The 13,322-nt window shown below is 38.4% G+C and overlaps 1 protein-coding gene across 1 annotated transcript in view; it reads left to right on the forward strand.

Moving 5' to 3' along the window:
* OTUD4 (OTU deubiquitinase 4) overlaps positions 1–13,322 on the forward strand; it is a 44,560-nt gene that overhangs the window by 5,866 nt on the left and 25,372 nt on the right. Inside the window, exons 3-5 of the mRNA XM_004378852.3 lie at positions 1,931–1,981; positions 8,933–8,979; positions 9,978–10,050. Coding sequence (XP_004378909.1) covers positions 1,931–1,981; positions 8,933–8,979; positions 9,978–10,050 — 171 coding nt within the window. The remainder of the gene's footprint in view (positions 1–1,930; positions 1,982–8,932; positions 8,980–9,977; positions 10,051–13,322) is intronic.

Below are 13,322 nucleotides of genomic sequence, written 5' to 3' on the forward strand. Positions count from 1 at the left end.
GTTTCCAAGGAACACCGGTTGGATTCAAACTACTGACCTTTTGGTTAGCAGCCGAACTCTTAACCTCTGTGCCACCAGGGTTTCCATGGACATACTAGTGACTGGTTTTATGACTGTGACCTAGAATTATGTCACCTGACAACCTTCATTGGCATTTTCCCCTTATTAACTGGTAAGGGAGATTGCCACTTTGCAGATAACTCAGTTCTAAGACTTAATAGGTAGAGTTCTTAGTTTGGACCTGTTCTCGGGTTGGTTTTTCTATCCTTATTTGTTCAAGCAAGTTATTATTACTGGTGACATTTTCCCGGGTGCCATGTTTTAAGATAGGCGGTAATATATTCCAGGAAGGAGAGTTTACCTGCTTGATCAGGAGATTTGGAACTTTATCTTATAAAAAAGCTGGTAATGTTGAGACTAGATAAGAGAATACTGGGGCATAGTGGTGAAGGAGAGGAGGTGAAGTGGTGTTTGTTTTTGAAGAAATTACAAATGAGTTTATCATTATTTGCCCCAGAGAGTAAAACTGTGATGTTGTTATTGTTGTTTGTTGCTATGGAGTTGATTCCAACTCATTGCTAATATCGGTCGTGCTTACACTGTGCCAGGCATTGTTTTTAGTGCTTTGCTTATATTTATTCTGTATAATTTTATCAGGTATGATCAGAGGCTGAAAGTTCCAAGGAGGGAAGTTTCACTTTCTTAAAACAAGAACCCTCTAACAGTTTTTATTGGCCAGAATGGGAAAGGGCTGACATGGGAAAGGATATGCCTTGTCACCAACAATGTTCATTCAGGGCTTAGGTAGACACTTTCTGATTAGAAAGGAAAATCTTGGATTGGATGCAGGATTGTGTTAGAATACGTATTAGGTCTCTTCCAACTTCAAGTGGTTCCTTTTTTTAAGTCTGTAATCTAATACAGACCAGTTATCTCTTATTTATTATATTTAAAATACATTGCTATTATAAATTTGTTTTGAAACTTAAGGCACTTTTTGGAAATTTGACAGGATATGGTCTATAAAAGATTTAATCTTATAAAAAAGTCCTTGGGAATTCATAAGATTTTTATAGACTGAGGAATGTACTTTAATGTTTTTAAGTAAATCACTGCAGAATTTGCTGGGACAGTAAATTAAGTAAAATTTGGTTTAGTATTTCAGACAAATGTCTTTTAGAGCTTTCTCTTAAATTATTGCGATGAGAAGCAAAAGATGAGGCTATCACATAGCTTGAGTGAACTCATTTTTATGTAAAAGTAACAACAAAGCAAGCTGTATTAAAATTGTAGATTCTTCAAAATACCTTTAGCATTATTAGTTATCAACTCCCTTTTTAGTACAACTGACCTAAGAGACAATGAGACCGCGTATCTGTTGTTAAGCTATACTATTTCTTAGGTAGTGTATCTGTCTTTGCTTTATTCTCTTCACTACACTGGTCACTACCAAATTAATCTCCCTGAAGTATTGCTTTCATCATGTAATTTTTCTGTTCAGAATGTCACCTGCAGTGACATTGAATTGCTTTTCCCTTCAGATCTGAAAGTCCTACCTAGGCTCAAGGCCGTCTGTAACAGCCCCCGTTGAGTTCCTCTTTCACTTGACTTTCCCCATGTTGCCCCACTCCCACTGGCCAGGCCACTCCTGTCTTCCCACAATGTTGTCATTTCCTCCTCATGCCACATTGTCCCTCTCCTGTCCAGCCTTCATCTTGAGTCACTCCTTGCCCAGAAAACCTTTCCTGGCAACATTTCTGTCTTTAAATTCTTTTACATTAAATGATTTGTATATATTTTTATAATTAGTTTATACTCTCCTTTTTAGCCATAACTGATGTATCCTAGGTTTGTGTAAGCACTCAGTAATTCAAAGCGAACATTATTTACATATTACATAAGAGGTTAACTGACTTTTTTTGTTTTGCAGTTTATAGAAGGGTCATTTGAAGAGTATTTAAAACGTTTGGAAAATCCACAGGTATGCATTAATCTTCTAATGTATTTCTATTTTTATATATCCAAATAAATAACGTATTCAAAAGTCATTAAAAAAAAAAGATCAATATTACAGTGTACAGAGGGGTTATGTGACCGTACACCGTGTTTTCTTATAAACATTCCTTACAAACATCTTAGGTGCACATTTTATGTGGTGTTTCATTGGATGACAGTTGGAGCTGTGTACTAGAGGTTGCCTCACTCAAGGCAGAGTCATGCTATCTTTATCTTTGTCATGATGGCATGTGAATGTAGCATAAAAGATCTAAAATAACACTGGTGATGATTTTCAAGATGCTGTGTTAGTGTGTGTAGAGGGCTTGGTGGGAGGGCAAGGTTTAACTGCTTTCTTAGGCAATTGAGAAGACAGTTCTTTTATGGAGGTTCCATTTCGCATGATCAGCTTCAGAGGAGGGGAGAGGCTGATGAGAAAGAAAAGGCTACCACTTCTGCACAAAGTCCCACTGCCACACTTTCTGAGTAATGTCGCAGTTAAAAGAATTCTGTCTTCGCTTTTTCTGCTCATAAAACTAATATTCTCACTGTGAAAATCCAAACATTATGGAATTCCGTGTAGAATGTTAAAGAGTTAATCACTGGGAAGTTAAAAATAACATCAGCAAAGGAAAAAGCTAAGAGTCAGGCAAGGCGTAAAGGGAGTGTACCATGGGAGAAAGGGTGTTAGTCTGGTAAATGATTAGTGTCTCCGTTTAGTTCCCTAGCACTCATTTGAGTGCTTGTTGTGGGCGGAGAATTGCTAGGCACCATGCCCTGGTGGCACAGTGGTTAAAGCACTCGACAGCGAACCGAATGGTCAGCATTTCAAACCCACCAGTGGCTTCGCGGGAGAAAACACCTGGCAATCTGCTCCTGTAAAGATTACGGCCTAGAAAGCCCTATGGGGCAGTTCTACTCTGTCCTATAGTGTGACTATGAGTCGGAATCGACTCAGCAGCACACAGTCAGCAGCATGGGGATGCAGAGGATTTGGAATCTGTTCTCAAGGTGTTTACCTACAGTAGGGAAGCCTGTCTAATTCAAGTTGGAGAAGTACGTATCGCATAAAAGGTACAGATGTGATGCCATAGCCATTCAACATTTTATTTCCCTTTGGGAGGTAAAGTAAGACCTTGAGAGTGAGTTGGCATTTGAAGTATGAATAGATTCTGAAATCTGTTTCAGAAATAGAGGATATTTGTCTCTGAAATTGAGGTAATACTGTACTTAGTTTAATACCTTATACAGTGTGCACATTTCTTCATGTATGGGCATTCTAGGCAGTGGAAACTGAGCAAGACAGGTACAGAAAACAGTTGTTCAGTTGGAGGAAGGAAGTGGTGAGAAGTAAGTTGGAGGGCAGGTTGCAGCTAGGTTCAGTAGTTTGGAGCCTGTGCCTGAAGGCTAGCATTTCCCAAAGTGTGAGCTACAGACCATCTGCATCAGAATCACCTGGTATGCATGTATAAAACGGAGATTTCCGGCCTCCCCCAGGCCTGAATGAGAGTCTCTGGGCAAAAGTGAGATTCTCAGAGTCTTATGTTAAGAATTTCAAACTTGTATTTTAGGTAATAGGCTACCCTATCTAATATTGCAACTGTCACCTCCTAACACACTTCTGCTTCCTTTCCCTGCTTTATTTTTCTTTTGTGCTTATGCCATTTAACATGCTATAGATTTTGTTTGTCTTCCTTCTAGAATATAAGCTTTTTGAGGACAGGGTTCTTTATATCTTGTTTTCTGCTGTGACCCCTGAGCCAAGAGTGAAACCCATGGGCATCAAGTCAATTTTGACTCACAGCAACCCTATAGAACAGAGTAGAACTGCCCCAGTACAGTTTCGAGACTGTAAATCTTTACGGAAGCAGACTGCCACATCTTTTTCCCACTGAGTGGCTGGTGGGTTTGAACTGCAGCTAATTGCTGTAACCACTGTGCCATCAGGGCTCCTAGAGCCAAGAATACTTCTCAGAGCCAAGAGTAGGGCCTGACATTTTTGACTCCCTGAATGGATGGATGTAAGAATATGTGTAAAATGGTTTGAGGGGGATGAGACCAGACACAGAGAGACCAGTTAAAGTGTTTGTTTGCTTTTTTACTTGTTTAATATATGGACAAATGTGCACACTATATTAGCTGTAAAAAGAAGTACAGTATTGCCTCAATTTCAGCAACAAATACTCTCTCAAGGCTTTTTCTCTAAATCCACCCCGACTATACTTTTATCTGAGTGGTTCAGAGACTGAGTTTTGTCCAGGTGCCATGATCAATTTCATTTCTCTGAAGCTTACATGTTTTTTCTCTCTTAGTTTATAAGAGCTCTTTGAAGGAAAGATTGTATATTTTATTGCTTTTGGAATTCCTGTAGTACCTTTCAATATGAGGTGCATAGTAGATGATCAGTTTGTGTGTGCTGAATGAATGCTCAGTCTCTGTCACACTATGTGTAATAGATAAGCAAGATACACACCAGACTGTTAACTGTTGTCATCTCTAGGTGGTAATGTTACAGGTGATTTTTACTTTCTTTTTTACAGAAAATAACAGATAATGACAAGGAACTTTTGGCAGAAAAAACCCCACAGTGTTATTTTAAAATAATCTTTGTGCAGCAGTTGAGGCTATGGAGTAATGAGGGGCTGAGCCAGGATAGACATAGTGGGAGTGGAGAGAAGGAGACAGAGGAGGTGAGGTAGTGTGAACTGGATTGAGCCTGGATTGATTTGGGGGCCCTTGGGAGAGGAAGGAGTGAAAGTTGCTGCAGTTTTGAATGTGTGGCACAGGTTGTCTCTGCCTCTTTCTTAAGGGGCTGGCCGGCCAGGTTTCTTTCTGAAAAACACAGGATTTCTTATTCTTAAAATACCCCCTTCCCAGTCTGATCAGATTTCTGCAGATATCTTATGTACCTCCTGAACGGTTGTTCTTTGTTATTAACAACAAATATTTATAAATCTTTTTTTCTCTGATGTGAGAGATGTGTAAAATGGAAACAAATACAGTTAATACTTGGATATCAGGGTAAAACTCCATTACTTCCTCCAGTTCTCAGTGAAGCATCTTTATTCTCTTAGCTAAAGTATCAGTGAAGCATTTTGATAAATGCGTCAGTCTTCTGCCGGAATGTATATATATACATATATATATATATTTTGAGGTAAAATGGACATATAATCGTGTAAAATTTGATGCGATTTGACATATATAGTTGTGTAACAACAACCTGAAATACCGCACAGGGCATCACCCCGCAAAATTCCCTCTTGTTGTTTTGCACTTAGGATCCCCTCCCTTCACCCTCTGGTTTCGCAACCCCGATCTGCTTTCTCTGGCTAAGTTTTGCCCTTTTGTAGACTCATAAATGGAGTAGTATAGTGTGTGGTCTTATGTGTCTGGCTTTCACTTAGCGTAATGGAAACATTTGAGATTCACCCATGTTGTGTGTATCAGTAGTTACTATTTTTTAATTGCTGAGTTGTAGTCCCTTGTATGGATGTACTATTCAATTTGTTTATCCATTCGCCGGTTGATGGATATTCAGGTTTTTCCAGTTTTGCAGTGTTATGAAGGAGGCTGCTATGAACATTTGCTTGTAAGTCTTTGTGTGAACATATGCTTTCTTTTCTCTTGGATTAGTACCTAGGAGTGGAATTGCTGGGTTATATGATAAATGTATGTTTAATTTAATGAGAACCGCCCATCTGTTTTCCAAAGTGGCTGTACCATTTTGCTTTCCCATCTGCAGTATATTGAGAGTTGCAGTTGTTCCACATCTTTGCCAATACTTAGTTTGCCTCCTTCTTAATCGTAACTGTTTAGTGGTTGTGTGGTGGTATCTCATTGTGATTTTAACTATAATTTCTCCAGTGAATAATGATGTTGAACATCTTTTCATGTTTTTATTTGCCACCTGTATGTCTTTGTTGGTGACATGTCTGTTTATAGCTTTTGCCCATTTTTTTTTTTATTGTGTTTGCCTTCATATTGAATTATGAGTTGTGATATATGTTTTGCAAGTGTTTTCTTTCAGTTTGTATTTTGCCTTTTTGCTTTCTCGACAGTGTCTTCTGAGGAACAAGTTTTAAATTTAAAGAACATTCAAATTATGCATTTTTGGTATAGTTGTGGTTCATTAGTTAAAACAGATTTTGCAGAAATTCTTTAATCTTACCCACAAGAAGGATGTGTATCAAGCATCATAAAAAATGCTTACTTTGGATATTAGGGTGTAAACTGTACTACTTCCTCCAGTTCTCAGAGAAGCATCTTAATTCTCTTAGCTGAAGTAAAAATTTAACCTTAAAGAATTTGTTCTGAAACTTAAATGCTTATAAAAAGGTATATTGTTTGAGAAATCACACTTTTTTGACATTGAGGGGTCAATTTTCCATTTTTTTAAGTGCTATGACACATTTCCAATAAATTGGAAACTTCGTTTGTATTTGTGATCTAAGCAGCTGATGCCGTGAGGGATTTCCTCTACACCAGAGATGTCACTTGTTGGAGCAGTTAGCGAGAGGCACGATTGTTAGGCTGAGGCCTATTTTAAGAAATCTATTTTAATATATGTTACTTATTTCATTTTGAAAACCAGAGCTAACTTTTAAGAACTAGTAAAAAAGTCTCTTGGGGAAAGATTGCCCTTGTCTGAGATCAAAACATTGTCTAAAATCTCAATCTATATATTTTTTCTTTCAAGGAAAAAGTAGCAGCATTCACTTACCATAGCTCCATGTTTTTAGTGACTTTTGTTATTAAGGCTTTACTAATTTCATACATAGTATAGGAATACATTCTCATGGTAAAAGTATTAAAAATATGGATATATACTGAATGAAGGGTGAAGATCCTTCATTTTCCCTTATTTTGAGCTCCCTGTTCTTCACTATCAATAGTTTGAGATGCATACTGCTGATCTCCTTTCTACACACACACACACACACACACACACACACACACACACACACACACACACACAGACACACACACACTTACAAATAGACATACCTTCTTGTTTAACACAAATAGGATTATTTTATCATGAGTTGCTTTTTTAACTTAATAGCTTGAGAGATCTTTCCAAGTCAGTTCATATGGGTATACTTCATTGTTTTCAGAGATTGCCTGGTGTTCCATAGTATGGACGAACCATAAATTATTAATTATTACCGTAAAAATGGTGGAGCGGGTAGAACAGAGGTTAAGTGCTACAGCTGCTGACCAAAAGGTTAGCAGTTTGAATCCACCAGTCGCTCGTTGGAAACCCTATGGGGCAGTTCTATTCTTTCTTGTAGGGTCACTGTGAGTTGGAATCGACACGACAACAACGGGGAGGAGGGAAGATGGTGGTGTGGTGTCAGACCTCCTTGCCTAACTTCACAAGGGGGAGGGAGAATCACTGTCAGCATCAACCCAGGGCTGATTCCTAAGAGGTGGAGATCAAACATATTTCCACTCTCCAACCTTTTTACCAGTTCTGACACCAGTGGTCCTTTCCATGGCACTCTCTACTTCTCTGCTGGGTTCGATAATTCGTTGCAGTGGCTACACAGAACTCACAGACCATGCTCACGATTATGAGGTTTATTAGGGAAGTAACAGGTTACAATTCAGGATCACGAACAACTCAAGATACAGTTCTTCAATCAGGATGATAACTTCTCAGCCGTCCCCACAGGCAGGCCTTTTGGCTTCTCGGCCTGGCCTCTGCCCTGCTCGGGCAAGTGTTACAGAGCTCTTCAGCTCCTCCAATAAGTGCCCGGAGGCACCTCACTATGCCAGTAAGCCTCAGCCCAAAGCACTCAGCTCTCTTGCTCCATGAATCGGTGAGCCTAGCTCTTCCAAGTGCCTGGAGGCACCCCACTCTGCCAGCAAGCCTCCTTCCTGAAGACGCTCTCTCACTCCATGGGTTGGCCTCACTAGTGGGCGTCCCATCACACCATCTCATGTTGGTCTGGTTCTGCTGCTGCCTTTTCTGCAGCACTTGACACCACTTGTTACTGTCTTGTGCCTTCTCTGGTGTTGCAGCTTTGTCTCCTGGGTCTAGGAGGTTCTCAGTGCAGGAACCCCAGGTCCAGATAATGGGTTCCAGTCTCTACTCTTCTTCCTTGGTGGTACTGAGGTCCCCTCCCTGCTGCTGGGATTGGCTTCCTTTAAGCCTAGTGGGATGACAAAACTGACCAATCCCCTCGTTAGGCTTCCATACACCTTATTTCCATGGCCTTCCCCTTCCATCCCCCCACAAGGGTCTCATGCACCTTATTTGCATCATTAGCAAGATGTCCAGTCCCCCCTTGGTGGGCCACACCCAGTCATTTTGTGGGAGTCACAAGATCATTCATGGCTAGAAGGGCCGTATTAAGTAATTCATTGCACCTCACTTATCTATTGGTAGAATCTTAGGATTTTCTTTTTGTTTGTTTGTTTTTGTACTATTATAATTAGCTACAGTGAACATCCTTGTTACATACACTTTTGTAGACTATGAACTATTTCTCCAGAACAAATTTGTAGAAGTTGAATTGCCGGACCAAAGAGTATATGGGCATTTACATTTTGCCTTCTAGAAAGGCTTAAGGACTATAGAATTTCTGCCTCATTTCAAAATTGCTCATTTTGTACCTTCATTCTCTGAAGATAAGAGCGCATGTTATGTGCCGGACTCTGTCTTGGCTACTGAATTGGAGGACCGAGCCCTTGTTTTAACAAGTTTTCAATGCACAGATGCCACTCAGGTGGTCTTGACACACCAAGAGGCACTATCATTCGAGCCTGTTACTAAGAATTTTTAGGTCAGATACTTGGACTGCTCTTTAGCATATATTATCATCTGTTTTATCTAAGTGTTTTTATAATGATACTAATGAGCTTTTCTAGTAGAGGTATATTGTAAAAAGCGTGAGACACTTATGTGCCATCTTTTTTTTCTTCAATACAGGAATGGGTTGGACAAGTGGAAATAAGTGCCCTTTCTCATATGTACAGGTAAACACTCTAATAGCATAAGTAAACAGAAATAAAAGTAGAAAATTTAGTGTACTTTATTATCCTTAAAATTAGGCCATTTTATACCTTAGTTGTGAAGCACCTTTCTATTTTTTTTTTTTTAATTGCATCAATTAGATTTTGACATTTAGGTATGTCAAAATTTAGACATTTTAATTCTTAAAATACTTTTGGAAAGGAGTACAGAAATTTTTTCAGATTATGTCATATAACCTGTGTCACTTTATAACCAACCTTATAAACATATGATTTCTTATTTTCTCCAGGTCAGTAGCATTGAATGGCCACTAGATAAAAACTAAAACACTATGTTATTCAATTTTCCTACTTTTGACCATAGAGGAGCAGATGAATACTTCCCCACCTAATATGTCTGTAAATTTTATTTTTACAATTTCTGTGAAATTTCTAAGGTCTCCTTTCAGAATTACGTCTGAAGTTGCTGTTAGTTGCCGTCGAGTCGATTCTGACTCATGACGACCCCACATGTGCAGAGTAGAACTACTCCATAGAGTTTTCAAGGCTGTGACCTTTCAGAAGCAGATTGTAGGCCTGTCTTCTGAGGTGCTTCTGGGTTATATAGATTCAAATTATACTTGAATTTTTATTTTAAACAAAAATTCATTTGCTTAGGTGTTTTACAACTTAGTTATTTCATTATTATCTTTTACCTACTCCTGTATCTATAGTGGAAACCCTGGTGGCATAGTGGTTAAGTGCTGCAGCTGCTAACCAATAGGTCGGCATGTTTGAATCCACCAGGCGCTCCTTGGAGACTGTATGGGATGGTTCTACTCTGTCCTATAGGGTTGCTATGAGTCGGAATCGACTCACTGGCAATGGGTTTGGTTTTTTGGTATATCTCTAGTGCCTAGAACATTGCCTGGCATGTGTTAGGCACTTGATGAATGAATGAATGAAAGATTAAATTCATGAAGTATATTCTATCAGAAATAATTTCTAAATGTTATTTTCAGGAAAGATTTTATAATTTATCAGGAACCAAATGTTTCTCCGTCACAAGTAACTGAAAATAATTTTCCTGAAAAGGTAAGCATTTTTCTAAGTGTCTCTAAAGAATTTAAATATAAGAACCACTCAGTTGCCATCTTGACCTCCTAATCTATAATTTTGAAGTGACTTGAAATATTTCTGTATGATGGCTGTGGTATTCTGAATTTTATAAGTTTCTGTTAATCATCTTCTTTTAATTAAGTATATTATTTTGTATTTTCCCTCCTACAAATCACTGTGTTGAACTTTTACATAACATTTCAGTAGAGAAAACACTTTACGAGATACTAGTTTATATGATGAACTGGACTGTTAGTGTTTTGTGTGAGTATAATAAACATTAAATGGTAAAATAATTTGTGAAAATAGATTGTACCATTGCATCAAGGGATACTTTGGTAATCATGATGTATTTCCTGTCATAAAGATGATTCACTGACTAGGGTGTTAATCACAAATCAGAAACAATGGAAAGTTTTTGTGAATCCTAGATAGAAAAAGAATGCATCGATTCATTAAGAGAGCTTTATTTTAATCGGCTATTTTGGAATTTTGCATGCCAAGTCGAAGTGACTTGTATATCACCATTGTGGTGAAGGGGGTATTGAGTGAAATGCTACTTCTACAAGACCTTGGGGGTTTCCAAGGGGCTTTGCTCTGGATCTGGCCTTTCCAATACAGTTTTTGGAATGTGACACATTCTAAACAAAATCAGTGTGCATTTCTCTTGATTAAATAATTGACTATTTGGAGATTAGACTGTAAAGAAGCAGGAAAAAATTTATCGTTGATTCTGCCTCCTAGTGGTAAGCATTATTCTTCTAGGCTGTATACTGTCTTGTTATTTAAATAGTTGAAATCATATTGTTTTCATAAATTGTCTGTTTTTTATGATCCCATAAGCATTTTTTATTATTTTAATTTTTAGTAAAAACATACAGCAAAATATATACCCGTTCAACAACTTCTGCATGTACAGTTCTGTGACATTGGTTGCAAAGTGTCATCATACTGGTTCTCTCTGCCCAAGTTATTTTACCCCATTAACTTAGACTCACTGCCCTCTGAACTTCTCATCTGTGCTTTAGAGTTACTGTTGTCAATTTGACCGCATAGATAATTCTTTAAAACGGTGCATGCTCAAGCAAACATTTTTTACTAATAAAGCTAAACCATTGTTTGGTTTAAAGATGACTTCAGGGGATGGTTTCAGTTCAAGGTTTAAAGATTATCTCAGGACAGTAGATTGAGGGGTTCCTCCAGCCTCAGTGGGTCCAGTAAGTTTAGATTCCATAGGAATTTAAAGTTATGTTCCACATGTCCCCCGTTTTGGTCAGGGTCCATCTGTTGAATCCTTGATGAAAACATTCAGTAATGGTAGCTGGGCACCCCCTAGTTCTTCTGGTCTCTTGGCAAAGGAAGCAGTAGTAATGGAGCTGCAGTCCAGTTCCTTTTATAGTTCCTGGGTCTCTTTCTTCTCCTGGTCCAGGTGAATAAATAGAGACCAGTTGTTGTATCTTGATGTCCACTCGCAGGCTGTTAAGACCCCAGGCACTACTCACCCAACTAGGAGATAGAAACTCTAAAAGCAGTATTAGGCCAGCTGACTGGATTGTCCTATGAAACCATAACCCTAAGCCATCGAACCAAGAAAACTAATCCCATGAGATGTTTGGTTGTATGTAAGTAGTATCAATAACTGCACTTTTTTTGTTGTTGCTGCTGCTTTTGTAAAATTACGTGTAACGCAACATTTGCCATTTTGTCCTTTTTCTGGACTTAGTGATACCAGTTACATTAGTCAAATTGTGTAACATTGCCCTTAATCAATGTCAGTTTTCCCGTTGCCATAGACAAAACTTTACTACTTTCCAGAGAATGATTCCCTCTTTCTCTTCCCCCTTCCGTTCCAGGTAACCACTAATAACCATTGGTCTCTATATATTTCCTATTCTTGTCATTCCATATAAGTGAGATCATACAGTATTTGTCCTTTTGTGATTAACTTATTTCACTCAGAATAACGTCTTCGAGGTTCATTCATGTTGTATAGCATGTATCAGGACTAAATTTCTCTTACTGGCTGAGTAGTAGTCCATTGTATGTATGTTCTGTATTTTGTTTATCCATTCATCTGTTGATGGACATTTTTTGCTATTGTAAATAGTGCTACAGTGAACACAGGTGTACGTATGTCTCTCTTTGTCACTATTTTTTAGGTCCCTGGGGTATATACCTTACAAGTGGAATTGCTGGATCATACGATAGTTCTGTTTTTAATTTTTTGAGGAATCACCATGCTGTTATCCACAATGGTTGTTCTTTTACATTCTCACCAGCACTGGATAAGGGTTCTGATCTCCTCACATTCTGGCCAACATTTGTTTTTTTCTGTTTTTTGGTCATTACCGTTCTAGCAGGAGTGAGGTGTTATATTGTTGTAGTTTTGATCTGCATCACTCTCATGGCCAATGGGAGCCCTGGTGGCAAAGTCACTTAAGAGCTCAGGCTGCTAACGAAAAGCTCAGCAGTCGCTCTTTGGAAACCCTATGGAGCAGTTCTGCTGTGTCCTGTAGGGTTGCTATAAGTTGGAATCGACTTGACAGCACACAAAAATAACAACAGTGGTAATAACGATGAGCATCTTTCCATGTGCTTGTTGACTGCTTAAATATCCTCTTTGGTGAAGTGTCTCTTCGTGTCATTTTCCCATTTTTTGATTGAGTTATTTTTGTTGTTGAGTTGTAGAAGTTTTGTATATATTTTCTGTATTAGATCTTGTCAGATACATGGTTCCTGAAGATTTTTTTTCCCAGTTTGTAGGTTGTCTTTTTACTCTTGAAAAAGTCCTTTGATGAACATAAGTACTTAATTTTCATGAGGTTCCAATTATCTAGTTTGTATTTTGCTGCTCATGCAGTTGTTTCATTTGATAAGCTGTCATTTAAAAAAACTAGGGTCCCATAGCTTTGCCCCCTTTATTTTCTTCCAAGAACTTAATGGTTTTAGATTTAACATTTAGGTCCTTGATTGCCCATAAACATTTTCTCAAGTCACTAAGAATTGTACCATAGGCTGACCACGTTGGAGCGTTAAATTGGTTCTAAAATATTAACTTTATTTTGGGGAATTATAGTAATTCAGGGAAACCCTGGTGGTGTAGTGGTTAAGAGCTATGGCCACTAACCAAAAGATCAGCAGTTCGAATCCACCAGGCACTCCTTGAAAACCCTATGGGGCAGTTCTACTCTGTCCTGTATAGGGTCACTATAAGTTGCAATTGACTCAACAGCAACAGGTTTTATAGT

The sequence above is a fragment of the Trichechus manatus genome, unplaced genomic scaffold (genome assembly GCF_000243295.1).
Source record: "Trichechus manatus latirostris isolate Lorelei unplaced genomic scaffold, TriManLat1.0 scaffold00059, whole genome shotgun sequence".
NCBI lineage: Eukaryota > Metazoa > Chordata > Mammalia > Sirenia > Trichechidae > Trichechus > Trichechus manatus.